The sequence below is a fragment of the Fukomys damarensis genome, unplaced genomic scaffold (genome assembly GCF_012274545.1).
Source record: "Fukomys damarensis isolate Sample0158 unplaced genomic scaffold, DMR_v1.0_HiC HiC_scaffold_14, whole genome shotgun sequence".
NCBI lineage: Eukaryota > Metazoa > Chordata > Mammalia > Rodentia > Bathyergidae > Fukomys > Fukomys damarensis.
The window spans coordinates 25648499-25675309 of record NW_022900926.1 but is presented as its reverse complement, the minus strand read 5'-3'; the positions used below and the strand labels follow the sequence as shown (position 1 = coordinate 25675309).

The window sequence follows — 26811 nt, the reverse complement described above, 5'->3', positions numbered from 1 at the left end:
GTTTTTTGAGACAGGGTCTCACTATGTAGTTAAGGCTGACCTGGAACTCACTATGTAGCCCAGGCTGGTTTTAAACTCACAGTGATCCTCCTGCCTCAGCCTCCCAGAGTGCTGGGATTACAAGTCTACACTATTACACCTGGCTTTCCTCTTCTTCTTCCTCTTCTTCCTCCTCTTCTTCCTCCTCCTTCTTGTAATTCTTCTTCTTCTTGTAATTCTTCTTTTAATTCTTAAAGAAATTCATGTATTCCAGCCTGGGAGATTTAGTAAGACCCTGGCTCAAAAACCCAAACCAAAATAAAACAAAAAAACTGGGGATGTAGCTCAGTGGTAGAGTGCTTACTTAGCATATACAAAGTCCTGGGTTCAGTCCCTAGTACCAGAGGGGAAAACAAAAAAAGATTATAGAAACCCATATTTCAAAATATCCCCTGGTTTGGCACTCAGGAGGCTTATGCAGCCCTAGGGAGGCCATCAGGGAAGATTGGGGTAGACCATGAGAATCTCCTCCAGTCTGTTTCAAGAAAAGTGTGAAAGTTGAGTATCTAGAAATGCAGCCTCCAAGTATTCTGGGCGCCATGTTCCGGTGGGGCACCCTGGACTCCGATGAGCATCCTACGCACCTGTGGACCCTTGGCATGGGCCTGGGAGGATGGACCGAGACAGCGGCTATGAGACCTTGATGTTGCCTGTCCCTGTTCTGTGAAGCACCTTCTGTGCCATACCCCATGGGGTCTGCAGCAGTCTTTGGGGCAGCTGGTGCCCAGCTTGTGGCCACGGAGCAGTAGAAAATAAGTCTTCACTGACATGGTGGAAAGGAGTTAGAGGTGACCAATTGGTGAGGCCCCAAGAAGTGTGCCTGAGTGTCAGAGGGAAGTTGGGGGGCCCCCAGGAGGGTGGCAGTGCAGTGGATATTAGGGTGCTGGCCTCAGGAGGATGGCATGGAAGGAGGCCCCTGCCCGTGGCTTCACACTCTTCCTGGGACAGCTTCATTTCTCACAGGGCGGTGGTCTGGGCTGCAGTGACTGGGCATGGGCATCATGGGAACAAAGAGGTTAGTTCAGTGTTTCTGGATGACTCAAATGAGTCTTGGGACTCAGCCCTGGGATTCCACTGACCATCTCCCTGTGTGTCCGCAGTACCAGGTGGACCCTGCCCAGCTGGTGACCCGGAAGCTGCACGTCTCCGTGTGGCACCTGGGCACACTCACCCGAAGGGCGTTCCTCGGAGAAGTGGTTGTTCCTCTGGCCACATGGGACTTTGAAGACAATGCAACACAATCTTTCCGCTCGTATCCACTCCGAGCCAAGGTGATGTCTGCTTTGGGACTGAATGTTCCTCTCCCCGACCATGGACTCCCTTTGCAGAGGCTAAATCCCTGGTACACTCTGTGTGCCCTACTCCTCTGTTGTCAGCCTAGACAGGCCCGGGAAGATCTGTGCGGACAGCCCCTGGTGTAAGATAGGCCACCGCCAAGGTTCTTCAACAGAGGCTTCTTTGGCAAGTGGACTAAGAGCAGAGTGCCAAGCAAAAAGGAGCCTCTCCTGAGGCCAGCTACTGGATTGTGGCCTGGTGTTGGATGGGATTGTGTGCTCACAGCCCTGCTGTGAGGGGCTGCTTCTCTCTGCTGCTGGGATCTGCCCCAGCATATGGACCAAGTAAATGTAGATCCTTCGGAGTATACTTCTCTCACCCCTCTGAGTGAAAGACTGATGAGACTCCAGGATCATTTCTTCTATGGGTCCTTTTTTTCATTCACTTTATTTATTTGGTACCGGGATTGAACTCTGGACCTTGCTCTTATGAGGCAGGTGGCAGAATCTCTGAGCTAAGTCCCCCACCTTCGTTCACTTTCTGAATCACCCATGACCAGACAACCACTTTGATAGGCAGGGTGGTGCCCTCAGCAGTGGGTTAGACAAAGTGGTGTCAGACCCAAGGCCTGAAGAGCCATTATGGTTTCATAGACTGTGGCTCCCTCTGGGTGCAGTCCCTGCAGCAGACCTTGGCATGTCTGGAAGGGTAGCTTGAGATCTTATTGACCTAAGGGGGGATGGGGTAGGCTTGCTTTTATTTACTTTTTTTGTTCAACAGGTTATGCCAGGTTTTCTTAGGACTGTCTTAGTGCCATAGGCCTACTTCCTTGGGCCTGTTGGCCTCTGGTTTGCTGGGGTGGTTTCTCTCTGTGCTGGGGGTGGCGGTGAGGGTGGCAGAGGTGAGTCACTACAAAGGAAGGAAGAGCCATCTGTATGATCGTGACCACTCCATCCCAGGGCCGCGGAGAGCCTAAGAACTTTGCAGGGGTAGTGAAGGGAGCACATGTGGATGGAGCTGAGACAACACAAGTGCACCGCAGGTTCTGGGGGCAATCTTACTTCTCACCTCTGCCTGTTGTCCATAGGCTGAGAAATACGAAGATAGTATTCCTCAGAACAATGGAGAACTTGCTGTTCGGGCCAAATTGGTCCTTCCTGCAGAGCCTAGAAAACTCCAGGAGGCTAAAGAAGGTAGGTGACTCTGCCCCCCGAGGATTTGTCTGTTGTTACTATACCCCAAACCTGGAGGGCAGGTAGGTTGAGGGAGGGCCAGAGAGTTTCGTAGTGTTTCATTCTGTCTACTGACCCCACACCGGGAGTGTCACCCAGAGAAGTGGAGGCAGCCTGGGAGGTGGTTCCTCGGAACCCATAGCGGGGGGGTGTAGGAGGGGGCATGAGCAACCTCACAGGCAAGGCCTCCGGTGCCTACTTACACCACTCTAGAACACTAGCTTGGGCTCCCAGTCGCAGGTTGGACAGTCTCTGGTGATTCCATGGCCCCTCTTTACACTCTGGGACATGTTACTGACAAGGAATTTAGTTCCCAAGGAACCAAGAGAACTACTCAGGGCAGTGGTAACCACAAGGCTCAGAGGAAAGAGCTGTTGTCCAACAGGTGACGTGGACCAAGAACAGGTCCTTGAGGATATGGGGACTGCTGACTATAACTTAGATAATGTGCAGTGTGTGGAAACTGAGGGCAGATGAAGGAAGACAAGAAGAACAGTCATTTCCCTTGCACATTAGTGACTATTTGGTGGAAGAAAGAGGAAATTCTGCTTCTGAGTTTACTAGGCCACGAGCAGGCCAGCAGCAAGCACCCTGTGGTCATTCTCACTCCCTTAGAACGGCCTTGGGACTCCCAGTTGTCCCAAAACTGCTGGCTCTAGCCAGACTAAAACTTCTACATGTTTTTCTCTGTGGGTTCCTCTGTACTGTGCAGCCCCTGCCTTTCCTGGGGCTTTGACAATCCTTGCATCCTGTCATCACCATGGGCAGCTTGAGAGCAGCGCCAGTAGAGCCTTTGAAGGGAAATGCCCATTTTCTCCTGCTCCATGGGATTTGGTGGCCGTGACAGCCCTCTTACCACACTCAGTTGTAGGCAGCGGGACTGCATACTGAAGTCTCAGAAGTGGGTTTGACAGCCCTTTCCTTCTAGGAGATCAGCCATCACTTAATGGCCAACTCTGTTTGGTAGTGCTGGGAGCCAAGAATTTACCTGTGCGGTCAGATGGCACCTTAAACTCCTTTGTTAAAGGGTAGGTATGAGTAACTAAATACTGTTTATCAATTACCTTTGTAGGACATACCAAGAAGTGTGGCCATGTTAGATTCATTTTACTTTAAATTTCCTAAGAAAAAAATCCAACATAGCAGCTACTAAAGATCCTGATTCCAAGAATTCATGGAATTTGGAATGCTGAGCCTTCATTTGGAATAGCGTTTTAACCTGAAGCTCATACTTTGTTACTCCTTGTTATAGCAACAAATCAGCTTTAAAAACAAGTACAGAAGGGCCGGGGATTTAGCTCAGCGGTACTGCCGCCTGCCTCGCAAGCACAAGGACCGAGTTTGATCCCTGGTAAAAAAAAAAAAAAAAAGTACAAAAATCTAGTTAGTAAATATTTTCTTAGCTTAAAACTTCTCTTGGATTAGCTGACACATACATAAGTCCACCTTTTATTCTGAGTCAGTGCAAGTGTGTTCATATCTCCAAAAAGTAAAGTAAACAAAATTAATTATATTGAAGCACTGAATCCCCAGTCACTGACAGACTGGGAAAATGACAGCCTGCTTTGTTTAGACAGAACTATACTTGGTGTCCTAATCCTGTCACTTCTGTTTATGGCCTTGGGCCAGCTGAGTTGGCTTTTTTGAATTTATTTTCCTGAGAACAGAGGAAAATGAGATTTTGTGTCTAGAGCCTGTGCCATTAAGTGGTGATCAGGAGCGATTAAAATGAGGACCTTGTGGCCTCAGAAATCTAGTTTAAGGGTAAAACCTGAGGCAGAATCCGCCTCTGAAAGAAGCAAAAGGGACACAGCCAAGTCTTGTAGTGCCTATCCTAATTCATGGCTGAGAATGGTATTTACATTGGATACAGCACGAAAGTGTCTAGTTTGGGCTCAAGCACAAGTATTAATAGGAAGAGGGGGCTGTTTTGATGGCAGTGGTCACAGGGTCTGTTTCCCTTCAGATGTCTCACTCTGCCAGACCAACAAAAACTGCGTCTCAAGTCCCCAGTGCTGAAGAAGCAAGCTTGTCCCCAGTGGAAACACTCCTTTGTGTTCAACGGTGTAACCAGGTCTCAGCTGAGACAGGCAAGCTTGGAGTTAACTGTGTGGGACCAGGCCATTTTTGGTATGAACGACCACTTGCTGGGGGGAGCCAGACTTGGTTCAAGTAAGTCTAAGATATTACATGGGTAATGTGTCACCCAATGTTTCTCAAATACAGTGGACCCTCGACTTAAAAACGCAATTGTAGGCTCAGGCTCTTCTTTCTATACAGCCTTCAGTCTCTCTCCTGTATACAGGCACCGTATTTCAGTGTCCTTAGGCAGACACTGGCCCAGGATTTCTCAACCCTATACAGGAAAGGATGTTATGTTTCTTCCAGAATAAATCTGTATCTAAAACCATCTAGAAGGACAAGGGACTAGCATTTGGGTCATAACTCGACTTCATAAATTAAAATTCCAGTCACAACCCAAGTTGTTCATGTCAGGCCAGTCCTAACTTGAGGGTCTACTGTAGTGGAAATCACAGCTTTGTTATGTTTTTATGATTGTCTTACTTGCACTGGGTTCCATGAGATGAAAAAGTGCTTCTGTAACAACAGCAATTTAATGGGCTCTACCCACCACAAATAGAAATTCCTTAGTCTACAAGGGAGCTATAATACAGTAAAGTATTTTGACAATTTAAATCAGATTTAGAGCTGCTAAAGAAACAAGTTACAGACCCCAAAATGGGCAAGGTACAGAATTTGCTTATTTGTTGTCAATCATAAGATTATTAAAAGAAAACATCTTAACCCAAACAAATGTTAATTCAGAAAGTGCTTCACTGAGAGGACAAACAGGGACACTATTCAGTGCTGCTCACAGGTGGGGGTGGCTCTGGCATTGTGTGGGCAGCCCTTTGCTGGGGGGGTTGTGCCACACACCAGCTGCCAGTGGTCTCCCACACATGGTAACAACCAGACAGCCCAGATGTCTGACAACCCTCAAATGACACCTATGTTATCCAAAGCACTTTTTCCAAAGAAACTCCCTTTGAGAACAAACCTGGCTCCCACAGTCCACAGCCATTGTACTAAAGCTATTGACTTCCTTGGGTAGAGAATCAGCCACCAAACCCTGACACACTACAGGGATGGAAACAAGGGTCAGTTCGAAGGAATACTCAGCATACTCTCAATAATGGTTCTACTGGGGGTGTTTCTCAACCTGACATTTTCTTGAGGTGAAGTGAAAAGCACACCTCATTGGCCCTTGTTTTTAAAAGCTGAGAAGGGTTGGGATGGTGTCCTAAGCCACCATCACTAACCTGTCTGTCTCATTACAGAGGGAGATGCTGTTGGTGGTACAGACTCATGTTCACAATCAAAGCTTCAGTGGCAGAAAGTTCTTTCCAGCCCCAATTTATGGACAGATATGACACTTATCCTGCACTGAGGAAAAGCTTCAGAATTCCAGGGTAAAACGGGTGTGTTGAAGTGCTGTGTGCCTGCTAAGGGTAGCAGGGTGTGGAGTGACTGCTGGACAAGAACCTCAGGATTATGTACACTCCAATTCAGTTCTGTATCAGTGCCTAAAATAGCCCTCCACATCTGTATTCAACAGAGCAATTATCACTGTGACAAATCAGTCTTGGATTGACTAGTTTGAGTCATGGAAAATGGCAAGATTTCAATAAATGCTCAGCAATTACCCATCTCTGTTTAATCAAACAGTGAAAATCACAGCTTTGTTATGTGCATTCAGAGAAAAATGAGGCTGGTGGGTGTTCAGTCCCTCCCGCTGGCCCGTGGGGAACCTCAGCGCAGTTAGCCATCGCTGTGGATGCCGTTTCCAGGTGGTAAGCTCTAGGGCCCAGGGGACGTGGGAGCCCCTCACAGGGCATGGCTGACGGGGCTGCAGAGGACCTGGGCAGTGCGAGCAGGCCTCACACCTCTGCACAGTGAGTGTTGTGTGTCTGCAGCATGGAATGCGAATTGAAACAGGGCAAAGCAGTGCACAGAAAGGAAAGCTAAGAATGAGCAGAGCCAGTGGCTTAGGAAAGCTGATGTGGGAATGGAGGAAATAGGTGAGAACAAAGTTCTTTCAGGTCTGTTTCTTCAGGACTTGAGTCTGATTGATTTTATGGTGGTATTTCAGACACGGTTACACAGAAACGCCGAAATGTGCAATACACAGAACACTGAAAAGAACTTTTACAAATGTGATTACATCAAGTAATCAGTTTCATTACTGCCCTTCCATCACATCAAATCAAGTGCCACGGTTATGGGGTTTTTAATATGTAATTCTTTTATTCTGTAAAAGGTAACAAAATATACAGAACAAAACTTTCCCTTTTTAAAACTAATGTTACAAACCCATATTATCACTTACATATAAATACTATGCTCTATAGCTGATTATTAGTTAGGTGTTAAGTCCAACAATGTATTCTTCTAACTGTTTAAGCAAAAAAACCAAAAGTTTATCAGGAAGTCCTCCTGTATCATCCATCCCATGACCATGGCAGATCTCTGCCAGCTGAACAAAGTCGGAGGAAGGAAATCAATGCATGTGGGAGAGGGCTTTAGTTTAGACTTAATTTTTCACCCCTCAAAACATGTAACTATACAAAGATGGATCCTTCATAGCAATCAAGAACAAATCAGTGTAAGCTCATTTCAAAAGTAGACGTATGGCACAGATGTAAGCCGCGATATGGTTTCTTTAATGATACTGAACCTTGCATCACACAAGCCAGTGTGAAGTTTGTACTTGGATTTTACAGGCCTCTTAATTCCATCAGTCCTGCTCCAAGCATAAAACAGGAAATGATTTGATAATTATAAAAATCGGGCCTGTTTGGCACTATGATACAGCTGGGCAAAATAACCAGGGTGGCACCCGGCCCACAGTACTTCCACTGGGTAACTGCTCTTTTGTAAGGGACCTGAAGGTGGCGAGGGGTTTCTGGGTTTAGCGCACTATAGAGCCAGTGTGCCGAGGTTGCCCAGACCCTCTGGCAGAGCCCCGCTGCCAGGCGCCCTCTGCACTGCCCTGGCCTCTACATGGCCTCGAACTCGTCAATGCGCTGCTTGGTGTTGCCCTGACGGATCTGGCGCAGGGTCTTGTACTTGTCCCGGCCTTGTCTCATGTTCTCGTTGTGGATGATGTCATTGTGGGTCCTCTTGTTCTCATCTCTGGCCTGGGACAATTCGTTGCTCAGCGTCTACAGTGGGAAGCAGTGTCAGCCAGCGGCCTGCGCTCCTGTGACACCAGGGACCCCACCCTAGGGGAGGCGGGGAGGGCGATGGGGCAGCTCCTGGAGGCCTGGCGGGAAGTGCAAAGGAAACCCAGGCAAGCCTGCACTCACCAGCAGCTGCCGCTGCACGCGCTCGTTCTTCTCGGCCTCGGTGATGCGCTTCTCCTCGTTGCGGTCGTCCAGGATGCCCTCACTGGAGAGCTCGGCACTGTAGCCCATGGGCTCCGCACCCTCCTCCTGCAGGTTCTCCTGCACGTGGTAACTCGCAGGCTCATACACAGGCGGTGGTGGGGGCGGCGGGGCCGTCATCACCAGGTGCAGCTCCTCCTTGGTCTTCACCAGGTCGTCCTGGGCTTCTCTGGCCTTGGAAAGCAGGTTGAGAGACAGGTGAGCGGCTCTCGCCCACAAGCCCCTGTCGGCACCGTTTCCTGTAAGTGGATGTGGTGGTCCTTCCCCCTCTCCTGGCTGTTGCAGCACTGCTCAGCATGAGGGTCCATGGCACAAGAAAACCCGTATGCCAGAGGGTGGACATTTTTACAAGTGCTGTTTCCTTTTTTGTGCCTTTAATCCTAGTATGTGCTCACTGTATACATTTTGGAAAAGAAAGAAATCCCCCAGCTAAGGGAGGAAACCACTGAAGTTTCAGCATGTGGTCTCCCTGCTCTCCTTGGGGGCTGCTCATCTAGCACGTTCCTGCCCTTGAATCCATCCAGCGTCTTCATGAGATACAACCTAAACCCACCCACCTCCATCCCTTCCTGGACATGAGCTTGGTCTGACCTGCTTTGCAACTAGCTTTTCTCATGGTCTCAAAAACCTACGCATCTTCTGCTTGTAGCTGGGGAACAGAAATGTGGAGTGGAAACCAAGAGGGAGGCACCAGGCTAGAGGGGTGGAGGGGACAGAAGCCCCCAGCACAAAGCACATCTAGACCGTCTGAAACACAGGACGCGGTGGAGGGACGGGCTCGTGAGTACAGCTGCAGCTTATCAAACTCTGGTGGGCTGTGCATGTGATGTCCAGACTACAGGGAGCACTTGGGGGTTGGGTGTTGCTGCCATCCCGCAATAAGGAGACTGAGACTCAGAGGTAAGGCTACCTTCCCGGCTCATCATACTGAGTGGCCGAGCAGGGACTCAGGGCTAGAGACCTCCCAGGTGCTGGGTTTTCCATGGTGGCCCGAAATGCATTCCAACTATTGGACGCCGTTTGCAGGGGGTATATCCAAGTAATCAGATTTAGAACTAGTTCCTGATCATGGCTGAACATGCAGGGCGACAGGAGGAAAGCGGTAGAAGTGAATAAGAGGCTCGTTGTTCCTCTGCTAATCCCTGAACCATACTCCTTAGTGTACAAGGTCAAGCCCGTTCCTAGAGGCATTTCTGCTCCCTTAGTACAGCTGGTTTGGCAAAGATCAGTGAAATATCCCAGACCCCACTCCCAACCCACCTACAAGGACGCATCACCCGGGCACACTCACCCTGTGCTGCCACTCCTCCACCTCGTTCTCCTTGCGCCGCCGCGCCTCCTCCAGGAGGGCGATCTTGGCAGTGTACTCTGCAAGCTCTGTAGCCTGGAAGGGAAGGGGACACTGAAGTGGCTTCTGGAGCTCTTTGGGCAGAGTCCATTTGTGAATGATGCTCACATGTGCTGGTAAATGGCCTCCATGTGACACCCTGTGTCCCTTCCTCTCTCACCATGGCTGCAAGGCTCATCAGTGCCGCCCTGTTTCTGTGGGACCCTGGGTGGCCACATGTACCTCTGAACCTGGGACTCCCCTGGGGAGATCCATGTATAGCCCCCGAGGAAAGTCACTACAAGGCAGGTGTTGGTGCAGAAGCAGCTTCTCTATAATTCAGCATCTTGAAACCCAGGCAGTCCTTACCAGCTGCTCCTGGCTCTTTATCTGATCTGCTGCTTGTCTCTCCAGCTCCTCCTTGGCCTGAAGTGCAGCTACACGGTCAGCCTCCAGGCGCTCTGCCTCCTCCTGGGCTCGCTTCCTCTCGTCCTCCAGCTGGAGGGCTCTCTGGATCTGGTCGGAGAGTTCTGTGGAAAACACCAAACCACAGCTCTGAAGCCCTAGTCTTCCTTTCCCATCCAAGGGTGGGATGAAGCACATGGGGGAACCCTCTCCCAGAACCACCGACAGCTGGACTGAGTCACAGAGGGTGAGCCACCTCACGGTACCTTATGTTTCTGTGACAACTCCCCGAGATGACTGGACATCGCTCTTCCCAGCCAGAATGTGACCCTCTTGGTACCACTCTCCTCAGAAGAGGAGCATGTGCTCATCTCAGCATGTGCTTACAACACTGACATGCCCTGCCAAGGTCTTTCCTGGCTGCCAGCAAACAGCCATCACTGTGCAGTGGCACACACCAGAGGCCTGGGGGTAGAGCTGGTGGTGTGATCCTTGAACAGTGGTGGTGCTGAGATGTGTCTGGACAACTACAGAAGTATTGCTTTGAAGAAGCCCTTGGTTTTGAATCTAGGAGGTTGGGGTGTGGTACCACACAGCTTTACCACTCACTGGCCAAGTGACCGTGGGCAGATGACACTGCCTTGCTGAACCTTAATGTTCTCATCAGGAAAATGGGCTGACTTGGAACTCACTTCAAAGAGTTAGGGAAAAACTAAATTAGCATAGAAGTTACTAAAGTACAGAGTTATTTTCTAATCGCAACACCATGTCATCACTTCTCTGTTCCAAGTCTCCGTTTCTGGGTAACATGTTAAGCTCTGACATGCGTTCCTCAAGTTTCCCTTCCTAGCTCTGTCCAGGCCCTGCCTGCCTCTCTGTGGGAACAGACAGACCCAGAACCACTGTGGGACTGTGCAGCCCCACCTTTCTCTGCCTTCTTGGTCTTCTCCTCATAGTCCTGCAGCCGTAGCATCAGCTCCTCCTTCTCCCGCAGCATCTGTTCCTTCTCCCTCTCAACAGTCTCTCTCCTCTTCTTCTCGGTCTCCAGCTGCTGCCTGTAGAATGGAAGAGGAGGAAGGATAGAGGGCTGTGCTCTGGCAGGCCTGGCACACGGACGTGGCGGCACATCTGCAAGGAGCTTGTCTTGGGTCCTCTGAGAGTCTTTATCCGGATGGTCTAGGACAGCGACGGAGAACCTTTCAACAATACAGCCTGCTGTGGCACGTGTGCCACAGGCCTGTCACCACGGGTGTAGGATGAAGGGGACAGACACTGAGCCCAGCTCCCTCCTCAGTGCTGATGCTGGGACTAAAAAGCTGGGGATGTGGGCGACGGGAAAAGAACAGCCACTGGAGGTCACCTGACAGGCAGGCTAGCTGTCACATGCCCACCCCAGTGCCAAGCCACATACCGCTCCAGCTGCTTCTGATGCTTCTCTTCCCGTGCCTGGGCCTTCATCTGCTGCACCTCAATGGTGTCAGGTTTCCTGCGGCGCATGTACAGCTCATGGTTTCCCATGCAGAGCTGCAGGATCCGCTTGTTAATTCTCAGGCGTGGGGCATAGAACACAAAGTCCTGCCAACAGAGAAGGGCAACTTGGACCAGGACTCCTCTGATAGCTTTCTTCCCCCAAACCACATTGCACAAAGTTTTAGAATCTTTGCTAAAAGACAAATGTAGCAGAGGAAACAGGCCAGAAATGTTCCTTTTCAGTGCCAGGAATCTAAGTTCTCTGAGACAAGCAGAGGTGTGTATATGCATGTGCATGTTTATGGCCTGTGAAGGTGCACACACACCCATTTGTAAGCATGCATGTGTTCATGTGGTTGGCGTGCACACAATGAAGCCTCAGACTGCATAGCAACTCCAAGGCAAGGCGTCTCTTGGCCTTGGGAGACTCAGTACCGCCCACTAACCAGCCTCTCTTCCCAGTGCTTTTTTTTTTTTTGTACCAGCGATTGAACTCAGGACCTGGTGCTTTCAAGGCAGGCATGGGTGCCACTAGCTAAATCCCCAACCCTCCAGTGCCTTTTTGGGTGATTTTCTCCACAGCTGCCATCATCACCTTCCCTCATCCACTGCTGCCTGGCCTGCCTCCACTACAGCTTGTCACCTCCCAAACTGCTATGAGCAAGTGGACCACTACTGCCCGACTCCCCAGCCCAGCGTGCTGGCAGCCACCACCGGCATGTGCACTGGATGGCATTCTTTCGCATTCTCTCACTCAGTGGCATCGTCCAACCCTGTCTTCCCCACGGACCCTCACTCTGACTGAGTCTTGTACCCGGAAAAGGCCACCACCACAATGTGCTAACACCATGTCCCTCAATGCCTTGTTCCGCTACCTCTTGCTCCCATTATACTGTCCACTCTGAGAGGAGAGCCACGTTCACTCATCTGTTCTTGGTGTTTATTGGCACTCAATAAATAACCTGCCAGTGACAGACACCTAGTGCACACTCTATGGCCTTGAGCAAGTCACTTCCCTCAGCTCAGTGTCAACCACAAAACGGGGTGGCAGTCTCTAATGGGATAGCTGTGAAGGTTAAATCATGTTTTATAAGGAACTTGGAACAGCATGTGGTGCAATAAAAGCTGGTTGATAGAACACAAACTGCCTTCTAAACCCAGCACAAGGGAAGGCTTCTTGAAAAGGAGCACAAAAATTTTGTGACCAGTGATTGTACAAATTTAGAGGAGAGATGATCATCTTGGTTCCAAACTCCTGTCATAATTAACTTAGGGGCAGAAGAGGGAACACAGTCTAGAAACTCAATGAAGGTATTTTAAAACTGGGCATGGTGCTGCATATTTGTAATCCCAACACTTGGAAGGCTGAGGTAAAAGGATTAAGGTAGGTTTGAGGCCAGCCTGGACTACATGAGTTCAAGCCCAGATTGTCTCTCTGAAAAACACCAAATACATAAATGTGTGTATATATCTAAAATGCCTCTTAACCATGGGTGCCCTTGGTATCCAGAACTTCACCAACTGCAAGAGGGACAGAGAAAGGAGGCTGGAGCAGAGCTGCAGCAGAACCCACCCCACAGTGATGACAGAGGCCTGCCTATAGAGTGCGCTGGACCAGCTCAGCAACACACCCAAGAGGAGCTGATTTAGTTCCTCTTTTCATTGGCTCCAGAAACCCTGGGGTGACAGGCTGAGGCCAAGTCTTGAGCCTCTGAACTTCCGGGGTGGGGCTCCCCTCAGTTTCACACACTAGTTATTAAGTCATTGGGTTTTCCTGGGAGGAGTTGGGCAATGCTGAGAGGAACAGGCGTTTTTATTACCTATTGCACAAGAGAAAAACCACCCTGCACAATGGCCTCAGAGGCACACTACCCAAGGTTCTCTGTGACACAAATATTTTCAAAGAAACACCGATTATCACTAACTCCCTTTTAGAAGAAAATCAGTTAAAATGATTCAAGGGTCGTAAGAACTTCAGGCTAACATAAGAAACCTATCCCCTGACCCCCAGGAGATAGGTCCCCAAACTACTAGAAAACAGAGAATGAGGGGTTTGTTGCTTAATGGGTGAGGGGAAGGGAGAAGGCAGAAGGGAATTTCTCCAGCCACCTTTGAAGGACTAGTCTGACTACAAGTTAAAAAACAAAAAAACCAAACCAAAACCAAACAAAAAAATAAGTCCCCAGACTGTGCCTCCTGATGCAAAACCACAACAGGATGAGCCCTGGGCAGACTTCCTAAAAATGGAAGCTAGGTGCGAGGAAAGAGGATCCAAAATCCTTCGGATACAAATGGACAAAGAGGCTACGACACAGGCAAGACTCCAGGAAACTCCCACCACCCCACGGCAGGCTCTCCCTTCTGGGACGGGTGGCGGTGGCTTCTGGAGAGGGTCACTCTGAGGGATGAAGCCAAGCAGGGGCCTGCTCATTTTTCATTTTTTCGAAGCTGTTAAGCAGTTGCCCAAGAGTCCTCTGCCTTCTCCTTAGGCCACAGAGACAAAAGGCTCTGTTCTGAGGACAGGGTACAGTCTCGGCCTCTCATGCCACCTGGGCAGGCTGCAAGTGCAGCAGGATGGAGGTCCTACAAGAGTCAAAATGTAGCCCCAACTGCCCTGTGGCACTCTGCAGAAAAGAAGTTGGCTTTTGAGAATAAACTGCTCAGTCCCCAGAGATACCTGCAGAGAAGGCCACACCAGATTAGGTCTCCCATAGCTCCTCAGCCCTAGGGTTTCCCCTCCATAAAAACTTAAAACATAGAACCAGCTTTCTTCTGGCCACGTCACTGGGCAACCCTGGGGAGGGATGGAGGGTGACAGGAACCCTGTCCTCTGCCCTAATTCCCTGGCCAAAGGCTACATCCCCCTTGAGTCTATCCTACTGCCTCCATCCATCTCTCCAACTCCTTGGCCTGCTTTACTTCTTTGTTACAGCGGTGTCATTAAGTTTCACCACTAGGAAGCCTAGTCTGCCTGGCCTGTATCCCTTTCTTCTTGTGGAATGCAGGCTTCTCTGCCTGCTCAAGCCCAACACAATCCAGGTGCACAGAATGCAGCTCCTCTGAGGAAGGCAGGCTTCACAGGGAACTGCTTCTGTAGTAGTAAATGTATATGAACTGACGCAGCCAGGTGTAACTGCCTCTGCTTGGGATTTTCTAGTTACAAAATATTCTTTAGCTTTTCAAGAGCTAAATTTCTACCAAATCAAACATACACATACGGTAATTCAGACAGTCTAGCACAGAATTCCACTCTGTCAGCCAGACTTCTAGAAGTGTTCTAAAAAACTAGTAGCATCACACTGCAAAGTCTACCGAGAGATTTCAGAACTTTTCCTTGCTTTTCTAACTGCACCAATTTCACTGCCCATGTGATGTGGTTTTGCTACGACCCTCAGGTAGTGGAGAGCATGTTAATAGAGACTGTTACCAGAAAGTAGGAGAGGCTTTCTTAAATATGTTTAAACTTGAATTCAGAGACTCCCATGGGGCAGTAGTGAAGACTTGACAAACAGCAGGAAACCTTTCAATAAGGAAGAAAATACTTTCACAAAGTCAAGAACTGCTTATTTTAAATTATGCTAGACAAACCCACCCATCTATGGGAAGGGTAACTGTTAGTAAGACCACATCATGTTCCAAGTAGTTTTGGCTCTGCTAAGCAGCGCCCAACTCCAGGAGGCGTCATGGACACCAGAGTATGACCCATGGCCCCTGCTGGCCACACTAAGCCTAACGCTATAACTAAGGAACAAAAGGGACATTAGGACACAGTCCTTTCTAGTCTATAATTCTAGTAAATTTGGAACATGCTCTATGGAGGATAAAGAATTTCAAGTGGCATTTAAAAAAAAAAAAAACCCAATCAGATTTCAGGTTAGAAAAAACCCACTCCATTTCCACCACACAACAGTCCTATATACACACACCTCAAATGTTCCAAGCACACACCAGCTAAAAGCTTGAATGCTCAAAGTCAAAATGAATTTCCATAACATGCTGGTGTTTGGCAGCTCTTAGCTAATAATCCACATTCTTCACGTTCCAAGGTCTTTCCTAGCCCTGTCCTCCCAGGGTGACAAAGACCAGAGGGGGAAGACCATGTGACAGAGTGACAGAGAAAAGGCAGAGACCCATCTCAGTGTAGGAGAGTTGGTAGGGCAGAGGAAACTGGGGACCAATGATGCTCTGGCTACATCAGGGGCCTTCTGTAATGTGGAAAGTTCAAGGCAGCTCTAAAGTTACACTCTGGCCCTTCAGACTTGCAGGCCTCATGGTCCATCCGCCAGCTGGGTACTAGGAGATGTCGAGGTCAGCTTGTGGAGTCAGGATGACTCCCCACATGGACATGAATGTTTCATGAGTCTGCGTATGCCACAGCAGAAACACAACTCTTTGGAAAATGCTCACAATCTGGCAAAGGTCAGAGACTCAAAACTGCCCTCTTCTTTGTAAGGAACAAAGACAGTTTGAAACCTTAGGTTGCAGTCATCTGATGGACCCCCGCCTCCAAGCAGTCACATGACCCAAAGGATCACTGGCACACACACAAAAATCTGAGTATTTCCCTAAAAACTCATTTATCTGTAAGAATGATATGAAATAACTCTTGTAGAACCCATTTGAACTTACAGGTGCTTTCTTGTCGATGGGCTTAATGACAAACTTTTTGTCGTTGAAAGAGATGTTCCTGATTTCACTCCAGGGAAAGCCAATCTTTGGGGTCAATCTACAGTTTAAAAAAAGTGGGATGGTTAGATGTAGATATGTACAAGAGTTTACACAACAAAGGTTGGTGAATATAGTCTTAATTTATTTCTAAGCTTTTTGAGACAAGGTCTTGCTATATAGTCCAGGGTGGTCTTGAATTCACTGTGTTGCCCAGGCTAGTCTCAAACTAATGGCGATTCTTCGTGCCTCAGCCTCCTGAGTGCCAGGATTACAGGCGTGCATCACCATGCCTGCCTTCTAGACTTAATTAGTTAAATTCAATTTTTAAAAATATATACCTAGTCTAGGAAGAATAAATGATAAACACTATTATCAAATAGTCCCTACACATCCCAGGTTAAGTCAAGAGCCTGCAATTTTGTGTGATCTTGGTATGACCCCATTTACTTTAGTTTTCCTTAGGTTTAGTCACCTAACTGCATCTACTCACCTGGGTTGGAAATCTTGTAATAAACTGCAATTTGTAACCATCCTTCTGTCCTTTGACTCATCCCACCATCTTCTGCCTTCGTTCCCACAAGGTCCATCCTACCTTCTCTTATGACCGGAGCCCTACTTTAGTCTGCTCATCTGCTTAACTCCCTATCACTTAACCTGGTTCCTCTCTTCAGTACGTCAGCACAAGTATGTCAACCCACTCCTCCATTCAGCATCCAAGGGCTGCCTAACGCAATCCAAACCCACTTTTCAACACAAGGTCTTCAGCCTCTACCTCCTGCCCCCCTGGCCTGCTTACTTCCCTTTCCTCAGTGGCTTCTTCCTAATCTCTACACGGTCTCTTGTGCTATAGACTCTTCTTGTATTCATCTGAGTTATTGTATTTTTATTTCAATTTCTGGAAAACAGCTGGGCAAAGGGCCTGCCTTGTCTTCTGCACATGCCATACTCTGAGCAGCAAGGGGCTTGGTTCAGATTCTGCTTCTCTGTCTCTCAAAATGATGTGAATTCTCCTGGCTGGTCAGATACCATCCCATGTCACCTCCAAACTTTTGCGATGACCCTGAGACTACACAAAAAGCCCCCCAAGATCCTGTCTAACCTCTGTCTTTGCACTACTGGTCCAAACTCTGGCTCTTTAAAGAGCACTCCCAGGAAAGTCTGTCATGGATTTCAGGACCACACTGTTCTGTCTGCCTTGTGCTTACCAATGGATTTCCAGGGATAACACCATTCGAGAAGTAAGGACAGACCCTCATTCAAATATTGCCATCAAAAACAGTCCTTTCCCACATTCTGCAACTTTTCAGCAGAAAACAGTGGGGTTGGGAGGAATTTATTGCCTACCAATAGGTTTAAATAAAAAGAGACAGGTGACCTATGTCTTTCCATGGTGACATAAGCTAGGTCAAGGCAACTGGGCAGGCTCTGAAGGCTGTGAAAGGGCTTCTAAGCCTGACAGGTGGCTCCTGTGGGCCACAGCAGTCATGGGACAGCTGTAGGAGTGATGCAAAGCTCTGGCCAGACTGGTTTTTCACAGCAAAGCCTTTTGGTATAACACCCTCTTTTTATGTCTCTGCCCTACAGGATATCACCAATACCCATAAAAACCTAGCTGGCTAACACGCTTCAGAACACTTAAGACATTCAGGGAATTTGTTCTGTTATTTATCGTCATCTATGAAAAGTAGGGTTTTGAAGAGATGAAAAAAAAATTTTTTTAAGAGATGAAGTTTTGTTTATAGGTCTGACAGCATCAGAGAGAAGCTCATAATATGGCCTGGTCCTAACACCATCTGCAGCCTATGCCCTCCTTACATAGAAAGGCCAGGAGAGTGACATCAGGAGGCGGTTACTGTCCCCAAGCCTCAAGAGCAATGCCCTGGGTAAAAGGAGCCAAGAATCAAGCAACTCCTGCTCAAGGCACAGACCCACAGCTGGGTCAGTCAGCATCTCGAACTCCTGACATAGAAGGAAGTCAGCCTTTCTGGGTCCCATCTACACGGCCTCTCAAAACAATTTCTGATCTAGAAAACCTCTGCTTTCTGGTGTGTCTGGACTTTTAACACTTTGAAACCTCATATAACAATCCATGGCCACTTACAACATAATAGCACCATCAGACCATGAGGCCAATATGCAGGTTATGACTCACTTCTGAGTTAACTTCCCTTCCTTCTTGACCATAGTTGAAAAATGAAAGCTTTAAAAAAGTTTCCCTTTAAAAGATCAAACACAGGACATGAACATAGTCCACCCAGAAGATTGCTAAAGGATTTATATTCTAAGGGTCCTTTCTAGGATATACATTCTTTAGAAAAGTGACTGCCTACTATAATCCCAGAGAGGCAGGAGGATCACAAATTCTAGGCCAGCCTGGGCACCTTAGCTTGACTTAAAATAAAAAATATAAAATGTAACTCAATGGTATACCACCCCTGGTTTTGATCCCACTTACCACAAGGTGGGGGGGAAGATTCTACAGTAACAGTGACCTGGAGCCTTTAGAGAAATAGCTGACCCCAGGGCTGGAGCAGGGCACACACAAAATACGCCCAGAGCATCCAGGGGTGCCCAGAAGGTCAGGTCACACTCACAGACCAATGGGGCCACATGGAGAGCGCTCAGGCACACAGTCCAAGGGGCCAAACCTCAATCTGTGCAATGAAATACATACTAACTATAGATTATAACACAAAAACGAAGACAAATATCCATGAGTTTATATTAATATAAATAACTCAATAAATGGAGAAACTGTCTTCTTACAGAATTCCAATCTCTAATGCCACAATAGTTACTTAATGTAAATCTCATCAGTCAATAAGAGATGAAAATTTAAGAATTAGGAGAGTTACAATTAGGATTTAAGAACTAGGATATCGCCTCAAAATACATTGCCAGGGAAGAACAAACACTGCCACAGAGAAACCTGGAGGCACCTCCTCACCCAGTGATAAGTCAGCTCCGTCAGGATCAGACACCCTGACACCATGTGCCGCCTCACGGGAGGCTCTCAGAGGTACCACAGCACTTTTATGGGACTTTTGCCAAAAGTGCAAAATTCAAATGATGAGCAAACATCAGACTTAGCCAGTACTCTTCAAAAATATAAAGGTCATGACAAAGTCAGACTGTAGAACTATCCCAGATGAAAGGAGACAGGAAAATGTGACAACTGAATGTTAATATGATTTTGAGCTGAGTCCTGGAGCAAAGACCAGACTTAGCAGGACAAGAGATTCAAGTGGAAATGTCTACAAATTGTTACTGTCACTAAGTCAATGTCCACGCCCTGATTTCGATACTTGGACTACTTGGACTATAGTTACATAAGACGTTAACATTTGAGGAAGCTGGGTGAAAGGCATATGGCATTTCTGTACTATTTTTGGAAGCTTTCAAAAGTTTGTAATTATTCAAAAGTAAAAAATCAGTTAAAAGATTTAAACTGAAAATCTGTTGGGGCTGGACTGTAGCTCAGGGGAAAAACACCTGCCTAGTATGCATGAGGCCTGGTTTGATCCTCAGTACTCCACGACATACACACACAATCTGCAATGGAGAGTGATGCTACTCTATGACTCGACAGGGTTTTTGGATTTTACAGAATTTTACAGGTGTATTTATTTAAACTCAGCAAATATCTCATTAGGATCTTATGTATTATTATAGTTTATTCACACCAGAGAAACTATTCGGTATTTACACTTATGTGACTTATTTATTTCACTTAGGAGTATATCCTCAATATGCATCCATTTTCCCATGAATGAATCTAATTTCTCATTCTTTATGGCTGAGTAGTGTTCCATTTTAATTGACAATGTGAAATAGGAAGAAAAGCTAAAGGTGTAGAGAAAGTGGGAAGGGTAGGGGAAAGGAAATAAGGGAAAGGAAAAATTAGAGGACAAAATGAAAAAAATGGAAATAAATGTTTGTAAATGGGGAGGGGAGGAGCGGGTGAAGGGATGGCAGGGACAAGGGGAAAAAATGAGAAGCAAGACCTGTCCTATAAAGGTACAAGATCCCAATGATGAATGTAACTGTACTGTATCCTAAAATGTACCAATAAACTCAATGAGGAAAAAAATAATAATAATAAAAAAATAAAACTCAGCAAATGAACACTTAAGACTGTATTTCACTGTAAATTTTATACTGAGCCCCAGTAAGCAATCTGTGTTTCATTTGGGGTAAAATGTACAGATGGTGCAATTTTTTCGAAATGTGTAAGAAGCTGAAGGGCTCCAGCAATGAGGAGCTGGAGTGACTGAGTAGAGTTGGAAAGAGAGATGACACAGCAAGTACCATCCTGAGTAACTACACACAAACAGTTTAAAGAAAAAAAGACATTAGTTGGGAGTGGTGGTGCACGCCTATAATCCCAGCACTTGGGAGGCTGTGGCCGGAGGATTGCCCGAAGGATTGCCCGAGTGTTGAGGCCAGCCTGGAATACATCGTGAATTTGAGGCCAGCCTGAACTACACAGCCCACACAAAAAAAAGATATTTTCCTTGCTTTATTTAGTCCCTGGCTCCTTTGAAGGGCTGGAGGCTCTAGGCCCATCCCAGAACTGCCTATCTGCATGGGTACTTTCTGAGTGAGTGAGCCCCAGGGGGATAGAGCTAAGGGGGGAAATGTACTTTCAAAGGACTAAAGAAAATGCGCAAGATCAGTTTTCTTTAGATTGTTCAGGGCATGCTCATTAGACTCCCCCCATTTCTACTGCCCATGGGGAAGGGGTTTGCTTGCCCTCTTGTGATCTGAGGGTTTAAGGAAAGAAAGGGGAGGCGACAAATGCTTGCAGTCAGTCTCCCCACTACACTTCCATGAAAAGCAGACCCCAGGAGACATGTCCTAGTCAGAGCTGATTTAATATCAAAAAAGACAAACTAAGATGTATTTATCTGCAGAATGCACTAAATCTCTTATAGCTCAATTTACATACTCCACAGATTAGATTTCTCCCTTGAACAATGTATCAAGACTATCTAATTCTTGCCATCAGGTCTAGTAGTAAGACAACAACACAACACCCAGCAGCGAATGCTCAGCAGTCCTCAGACTTGAGTAACAATCTCTCGTTTATGCTGCTAACCCTGCTGTCAGTATCTGTTCAAAAGGCTAAGAACTGGGGGCTACTGATTAAATGTCTACCCAAGTGCCTTTTCTCTGAAGAGAGGGTGTGGCTCTAGGTCGGGGGAGGACCCCACAATGGGTGTGGGGAAGGCCCATTTCAGAGAGGCCAATTTGGCTTCTCAGTGGAGAGGGACAGGAGGAGCAAGAGAAGGACTGCAGGGGGCTCACAGCTTAAATTTTACTTGGAAGAAATGAAGATTTCCGTGGTTGGGGTGGTTACATGCTGACATCAGCAAGTCCTATGAGAGCCTATGGCTCTCTTTCTTGCTGCTTGAAAAACCTGTTTGGACAGCCCTGGCTATGGCTGTTACAAAACCTGGCCATTCAAGAATGGAGATCAAAGACACAGGCAGTTTCCCACACACATTCCCCAGAGACAGGTGTTCTCCCTTCCTTTGTGCATAACTCTTGCTAGTATCTCCCAGCCCCCAACTCAAGGGCTTCAAGGAAGGACTGCAGCCGTTTCCTGGATCCTTCATTTATTCAGATGTTCTTGTTTCTCCTCCACACTGTGTCCAGCACCCTCAGACAACAGCAAACTGCAAGCTCAACAGCACACTTCTAGGTTCTCCGAGGCCCTGCGATGCTCCGACACTGATGGGTGCCAGCCCTCAGTGCACAGAGCTGGCTTCAGCCACACAGGTCCACACTTGGGACCAAGGGAAGTTGTGAGGTATGGGCACAGCACACCCTGCCCAGTGGAATACACCTGTGCTCTGGAGGGAACACAAGCACTGGGACTGCAGACAAATTATGTGCCTGTCACCTGTCAAAAAAGCAGTGCCACTCCACTAGATTAATTGGAGAGAAGCTTTTGGAAAATGTGAAGCATGGGGAACTAAGATAAGAAGCATCTGAGAACAACAGAGACATGAGCCATAAATAAGAGGTACAGGATAGTATTACTTAAAGGGATGGCCTGTGGCCAGCACAGGAACCAGGACGTTACAGGTCTCAGGCACATCCTGGGACTCTGGGCCACTTAGCTCTTCACACAAACCAAAGCACTACGGCTGGGAGCCTTCTCAGCTGGAGGCGTGGCTGCCTTCTACCACCATAGGTGACCTCTTCAGAGGGAAGGGATTCAAGGGGGCACTCAGGTCAGGCCCCAAGGTGCCTCTACCAGATGCTTCCCAGAAGCAGTAGGGGGTGGCTTCCTACTGCTTAAATCCAGAAAGCTTCTGACTGGAAGGACCTAGAATCTAGGCTTATCCTTTGACCTCAGGAGCAGCCACAAAACACTGGCCCTCACTGAAAAAGGGCAATAGATACTACAGATGAGCACCCGCAGCCAGCAGGAGGCTGGGCTCCTCGGGCCAAGCAGCTCTCTTTGTGTCACGCTGCACTCACAGACCTCATTTGACAACGCAAATACCATGAAGTGATTAGACATCTCCAGCAGACTGAACTTGGCTAATTATTTACACATAAAGGCTATTGTTTACAGAACTTCAAGTGTCTGACCGCACTATAAATATTCCTGGTTAAATCAGCACAAGTCTCAAGGTATGAGCCCACCTGGCTGGGCTGCCTAGGTAAGAGTACTCATAGATATGCCAGGACCTGCAGGCAGCTGGTGAGTCCGGGAAGACTGGAGACGGGAGAGTAGATGGACTCTCCCCTGGGCTAACTGCTGAGATGACCAAGACAAAGCCCCAAAACCTTTAACACTCTGGGCTGATAAGTCCTAAGGAGATACTTCAAAATTACTGCCATTGCACACGTTACTGCCACTTCCACCATTATTTCCAGCCCTATGACCCCATCAGCTAAGAACAGTTATAAGCGTCGACTCACTTATCATCTTTCTCATAAATATTTAATCCAAGGGCATCAACTCCAAGCCAAAGGTCTGTTCCTTTCTTATTTTTGATCTCGAAATAATTTATTCCATACATCTCCAGGTCCTGAGCAATCTTCAGGTACTCCAGCATAGCATTATCTCTAAAAGGGGAGGCAAAACACAGGCACAATTTTAAGTATAGTGTTCTACATCTCACATAATTAAACTTTTGCCAGTGTTAAAAATAGAGAACATTCACACAGATGGGTAGACAGCCAAGGCAAGCAAGACACTGGGCAGCTGACGGCAGCTCAGCTGATGGACCAGGGCTGCTTAGAAGCAGTGCTCTGTGGGGGTCTTTCCTCTCCTGGGTACTCACTCCTGACATATTCTACACTCACTCTCTGCAGGCTTTGAGACATTTTCTCTCCACAAAGGGTGCTCAGGCCAGGTAGAAACTCTGAAGTATAACATCTCTGAGGTCCAAACTGCAAAGGAACATTTTAACTAGGAAAATGCAGAAATTATGCACTGTGAGAGAGAGAGAGAGAGAGAGAGAGAGAGAGAGAGAGAGTGTGTGTGTGTGTGTGTGTGTGTGTGTGTGTGTGTGTGTGATGGTGGGACTCAAAGACAGCAGAGCCTACAGGCAGAAAACTTGGTCCTTTCTCATATTTAACTGTCTTAAAGCCACAAGTCCCTCTGTTTTTCATGCTTCATGTGAGCTTCTCTGACAGCAATATTTCTCACCTGGGACTGGCTGTTTGCATTTGTGCATGCTTTTGAAGACAATAATTTTAAAAGCAATGAGAAAATGAGCACCTCTCTGACAGAGATAAGAAAGACCACATTCTGATTCCTGGTGAAGAGGACTCTCCCACCCCCCAATTAAAGTGAGTTTCAGACCAAGACTTTTTTTGAAAAGGAGAGAGCTTTTGGGATCTGAAGACTTAAACTAAACTGTTTTTCTTCAGGCAAGACCACCTGACTTTGTTTTTACAATAAAAAAAACCCCAAATCTCCCTCCCTGGACGGCACCAGGTACCAGCTTGGCGCTCGCCTGAGGCTGGCCACTCTGGAAGGATTATCTGGAGCCCCTGTGAACAGGCTGGATGGGCAGGAGATGGTCCAGATTGGAGCCACCTGCCAGCACTCACTTGAGCATCCCACGGTGTTCTGCATGCCATACTTGGATCCGCTCCTCCCACTGGTCCCTTGTGAGTTTGTGCTGGTCCATGACTCTGGAGTGCAAGAGGACACAATACTGTCACCTTCAAGGGCTGCGAGATGTGAGCCATGGGGCTACTTCTCGCTGGCATTCAAACTATTCTTCCAAATACAACAAAGTTTGTATTTCTTTCTAACGTGTAGCATTTTTATTTTTGAGGATGACCCTGAAGATTCAGCCTTTTGAAGATAAACCCAGTCCCCCAGGAAAAAATTTTAAAGGTATTTCATGATATTTTCTTGCAAAATGGGTAATTTTTCTAACCATTAACGAATAAGGGCAAACTGTGCAGAGGCCAGATACTAAGCACCAGGAAGAGCCAAGTAGACAGGTCACAAAAAGCCTGACTTATGAGGACCCCCAGGTGACACTGCCTGCCAGATTCCAGGAGGCAGGCAGTGCGCCACCCCTCACTGTGTCTTGCTTAATCATCAGCACCTTTGAAACCGCTGGCTCTGCACATTCTGTAGTCTGCTGCTTGACAGTACTTGACCTTCAGAGTCCCCAGCTTCCTCTCAATCCACCACTTCCACATCCCAAGGCCAGTGACTGCTTACCAGGCCCCGAGCGCCCTCTGCTCACCTCTGTGGGATCAGCCGCTCAGAGCTGAGGTACCCAGACTTGTGCGCTTCCTTGTTGTAGTCTCCAAACTTGGCCTGCACAGCATAGGACCCCAGAAGCACAGCCGTCTCGGGGGGACAGTAGATCTCATCACTAAGGATCCCCTCCTTCACCTGGAGGAAGAACAGCTTCTGCGTGATGTCCTGGATGAGCTCCTCAGACACGTCTTCCGGGTAGAACTTGGCCCGGAACTTGAACTGGAGGGGGTTCTCCTTCCTGACCTCCTGGGCAGACACCTGGGTAACAAAAGCCAGCTCTCATTACATGCCTGGAAACCATTTCCAATCATTATCCTAAAACCAGGCTGCTGACCAATGACTCCAAAGGAGCTGCTCTCAGAAGGCAGTATTTGTTGTAAAGTTAGCTTTTTAGCATGAGAGACAAAAAAAGCTCAGTAGAAACCTAAGTTACTGATTTGCCAAGCAGACTGCCACAGCCCTCGTAATACTAGGAAGGTGCTATCAATCCCAAAGAGTCAGATCTGAAAATGACCCAGCCCCAGTGACCTGCAGTCCTGGGAATCTGTCCATGTGCCTCAGTGTCACAATTCTTCTACTATCACCCCAATTTATTACAGTGGCATGGGAGGTGTTTTCAAAGTCTGAATAAAGTATATTCAGTTGATGGCTTCTCTTTATAATTGTGGAATTACCCAATCTTTGGAGTTGGAAGATAATCTATCAGGTTTAAACAAAGCAATAACAGGTTCTTACAACACAGTGAGTGATTCATGGTTTCTGAGATTAACAATCTCATTTAAAAAAAAAAAAAAAAAACTAAGGCCAACTAAAAGCTAGGTAATTAACCATCTTCTCTTCCAGTGAGGGAGGGTGATGGGGAATGTCAGGATCTAATTTCCAACCTACATGTTCATTTTGGAAGCCTGCAAAAAACTTTTTATACCAATAGGACCAAAAAACTAAAAGGTTTCAGAGTTAAACTGCACTGGTTTTAACGGCAGTGGAGGAGACCAACACTTGATTAATAACCTGTAAATAGTTAACTTTGACTTACCTTTTTATCAAGTTTCAACCAGGTCGGAAATCCTTTATTGTCCACATACTGGAGGCCAAAGTACCACACTTCCCGGAGGCCAATTGTCTTAACCACCTGCAAGAGGGTGAAGGAGAGGCTTGGTCATGAAAATCTACCACAAATGGGCAACGGCTTCCAGCAGTCACCCACCCCGTGTCCAGCAGCCACCACCTACTCAATCAAACCTACTGGTAGCACCTCTCCTGTACCACCTCAAGCAACCGACCAACAGGTTATCAGGCTATTTAACAGAAATTCTAACAGATTCTGGGTTATCTTTAAATCCTACAAACTCTCCTACTTTCCTGCATTGTAAGATGCTTTCCTGAGTAAGATCACCAGGTGAGCAGAGAACTGTGGGACCTGCAGTCTAGCAACAATAGTTGTGTCCAGATGGAAAGTGGCTGGGAGTAACTCTCATGCCACTTGGGCCTCCTCTCTGGTGGAGTAATCTAAGAAACAGGAAATCAGCCATCTTCAGAAAGCAGGAAGCAGCTGGTGGCAGGCTTTGAGTAGTAAAGGTAGGATGGTTAGGGGGTACTTGGCTGAAAAGATGCCAAGGCATCTTGACTGGCATTCTTTAAGCTCCAAGAATATGAAATTCTGATACAGCTAAGGTAGCTTCCCAACTCTAGGCCATAGCAAGGATTTCACATTTAAAATTCACTACCTGAAAGCTGGGCATGGTGGCACACGCTTATAATCCCAGCACTTGGGAGGCTGAGGCAGGAGCATCGCTGTGAGTTGGCGACCAGCCTGCACTACACAGCGAGTTCCTGATCAGTCTCTACTACATAGTGAGACCCTGTCTCAAAACCCCCCCCACAAAAAAAGAAGCAGGACAGCTATCTATAGCCTTTGCCATTTATGCAGCCCACAAGAATGGGTTTCTATTTTTTAATGCTTGGGGATGATCACATAAAAAAATTGTATTATTATGTAATTTTACTAGAAGACAGCCATGCCCATTGTTCATGAGTTTTATGGCTGCTTTCAATACTACAACGGCAAGGCTTAACAGTTACAGCAGAGACTGTGGCCTGCATGCTGAAAATATTTGCTATCAAGCCGTTTGTAGAAAGTTTGCTGACCTGTGACATAAATCCAAAAAAAAAAAAAAAAAAAAAAAAAAAAACAAAAAAAAGGTT

At 47.3% G+C, this 26811-nt stretch overlaps 2 protein-coding genes across 7 annotated transcripts in view; one reads left to right on the top strand and one right to left on the bottom strand.

Annotated features, from left to right (window-relative positions):
• The window catches only part of Sytl3 (synaptotagmin like 3), a 94874-nt gene extending 88272 nt beyond the window's left edge, over positions 1-6602 (top strand). For 4 of the 5 annotated variants that reach the window (XM_010625240.2, XM_010625239.2, XM_033763282.1 and 1 more), the window contains 5 exons: positions 1140-1310; positions 2402-2507; positions 3475-3574; positions 4513-4718; positions 5885-6602. In XM_010625240.2, the coding sequence (XP_010623542.1) occupies positions 1140-1310; positions 2402-2507; positions 3475-3574; positions 4513-4718; positions 5885-5994 (693 nt within the window). In that variant the 3' untranslated portion in view covers positions 5995-6602. The remainder of the gene's footprint in view (positions 1-1139; positions 1311-2401; positions 2508-3474; positions 3575-4512; positions 4719-5884) is intronic. The other variant, XM_033763283.1, reaches the window with a different exon arrangement.
• A 237-nt stretch (positions 6603-6839) lies between these two features.
• The window catches only part of Ezr (ezrin), a 46486-nt gene continuing 26514 nt past the window's right edge, over positions 6840-26811 (bottom strand). Inside the window, exons 5-15 of one of the 2 annotated variants that reach the window (XM_010625242.3) lie at positions 25643-25738; positions 24590-24864; positions 23937-24020; positions 22797-22943; positions 15822-15918; positions 11134-11297; positions 10647-10777; positions 9687-9847; positions 9282-9374; positions 7913-8164; positions 6840-7768 (exon numbers count right to left, since the gene is read on the bottom strand). In XM_010625242.3, the coding sequence (XP_010623544.1) occupies positions 7604-7768; positions 7913-8164; positions 9282-9374; positions 9687-9847; positions 10647-10777; positions 11134-11297; positions 15822-15918; positions 22797-22943; positions 23937-24020; positions 24590-24864; positions 25643-25738 (1665 nt within the window). In that variant the 3' untranslated portion in view covers positions 6840-7603. The remainder of the gene's footprint in view (positions 7769-7912; positions 8165-9281; positions 9375-9686; positions 9848-10646; positions 10778-11133; positions 11298-15821; positions 15919-22796; positions 22944-23936; positions 24021-24589; positions 24865-25642; positions 25739-26811) is intronic. The other variant, XM_010625243.3, reaches the window with a different exon arrangement.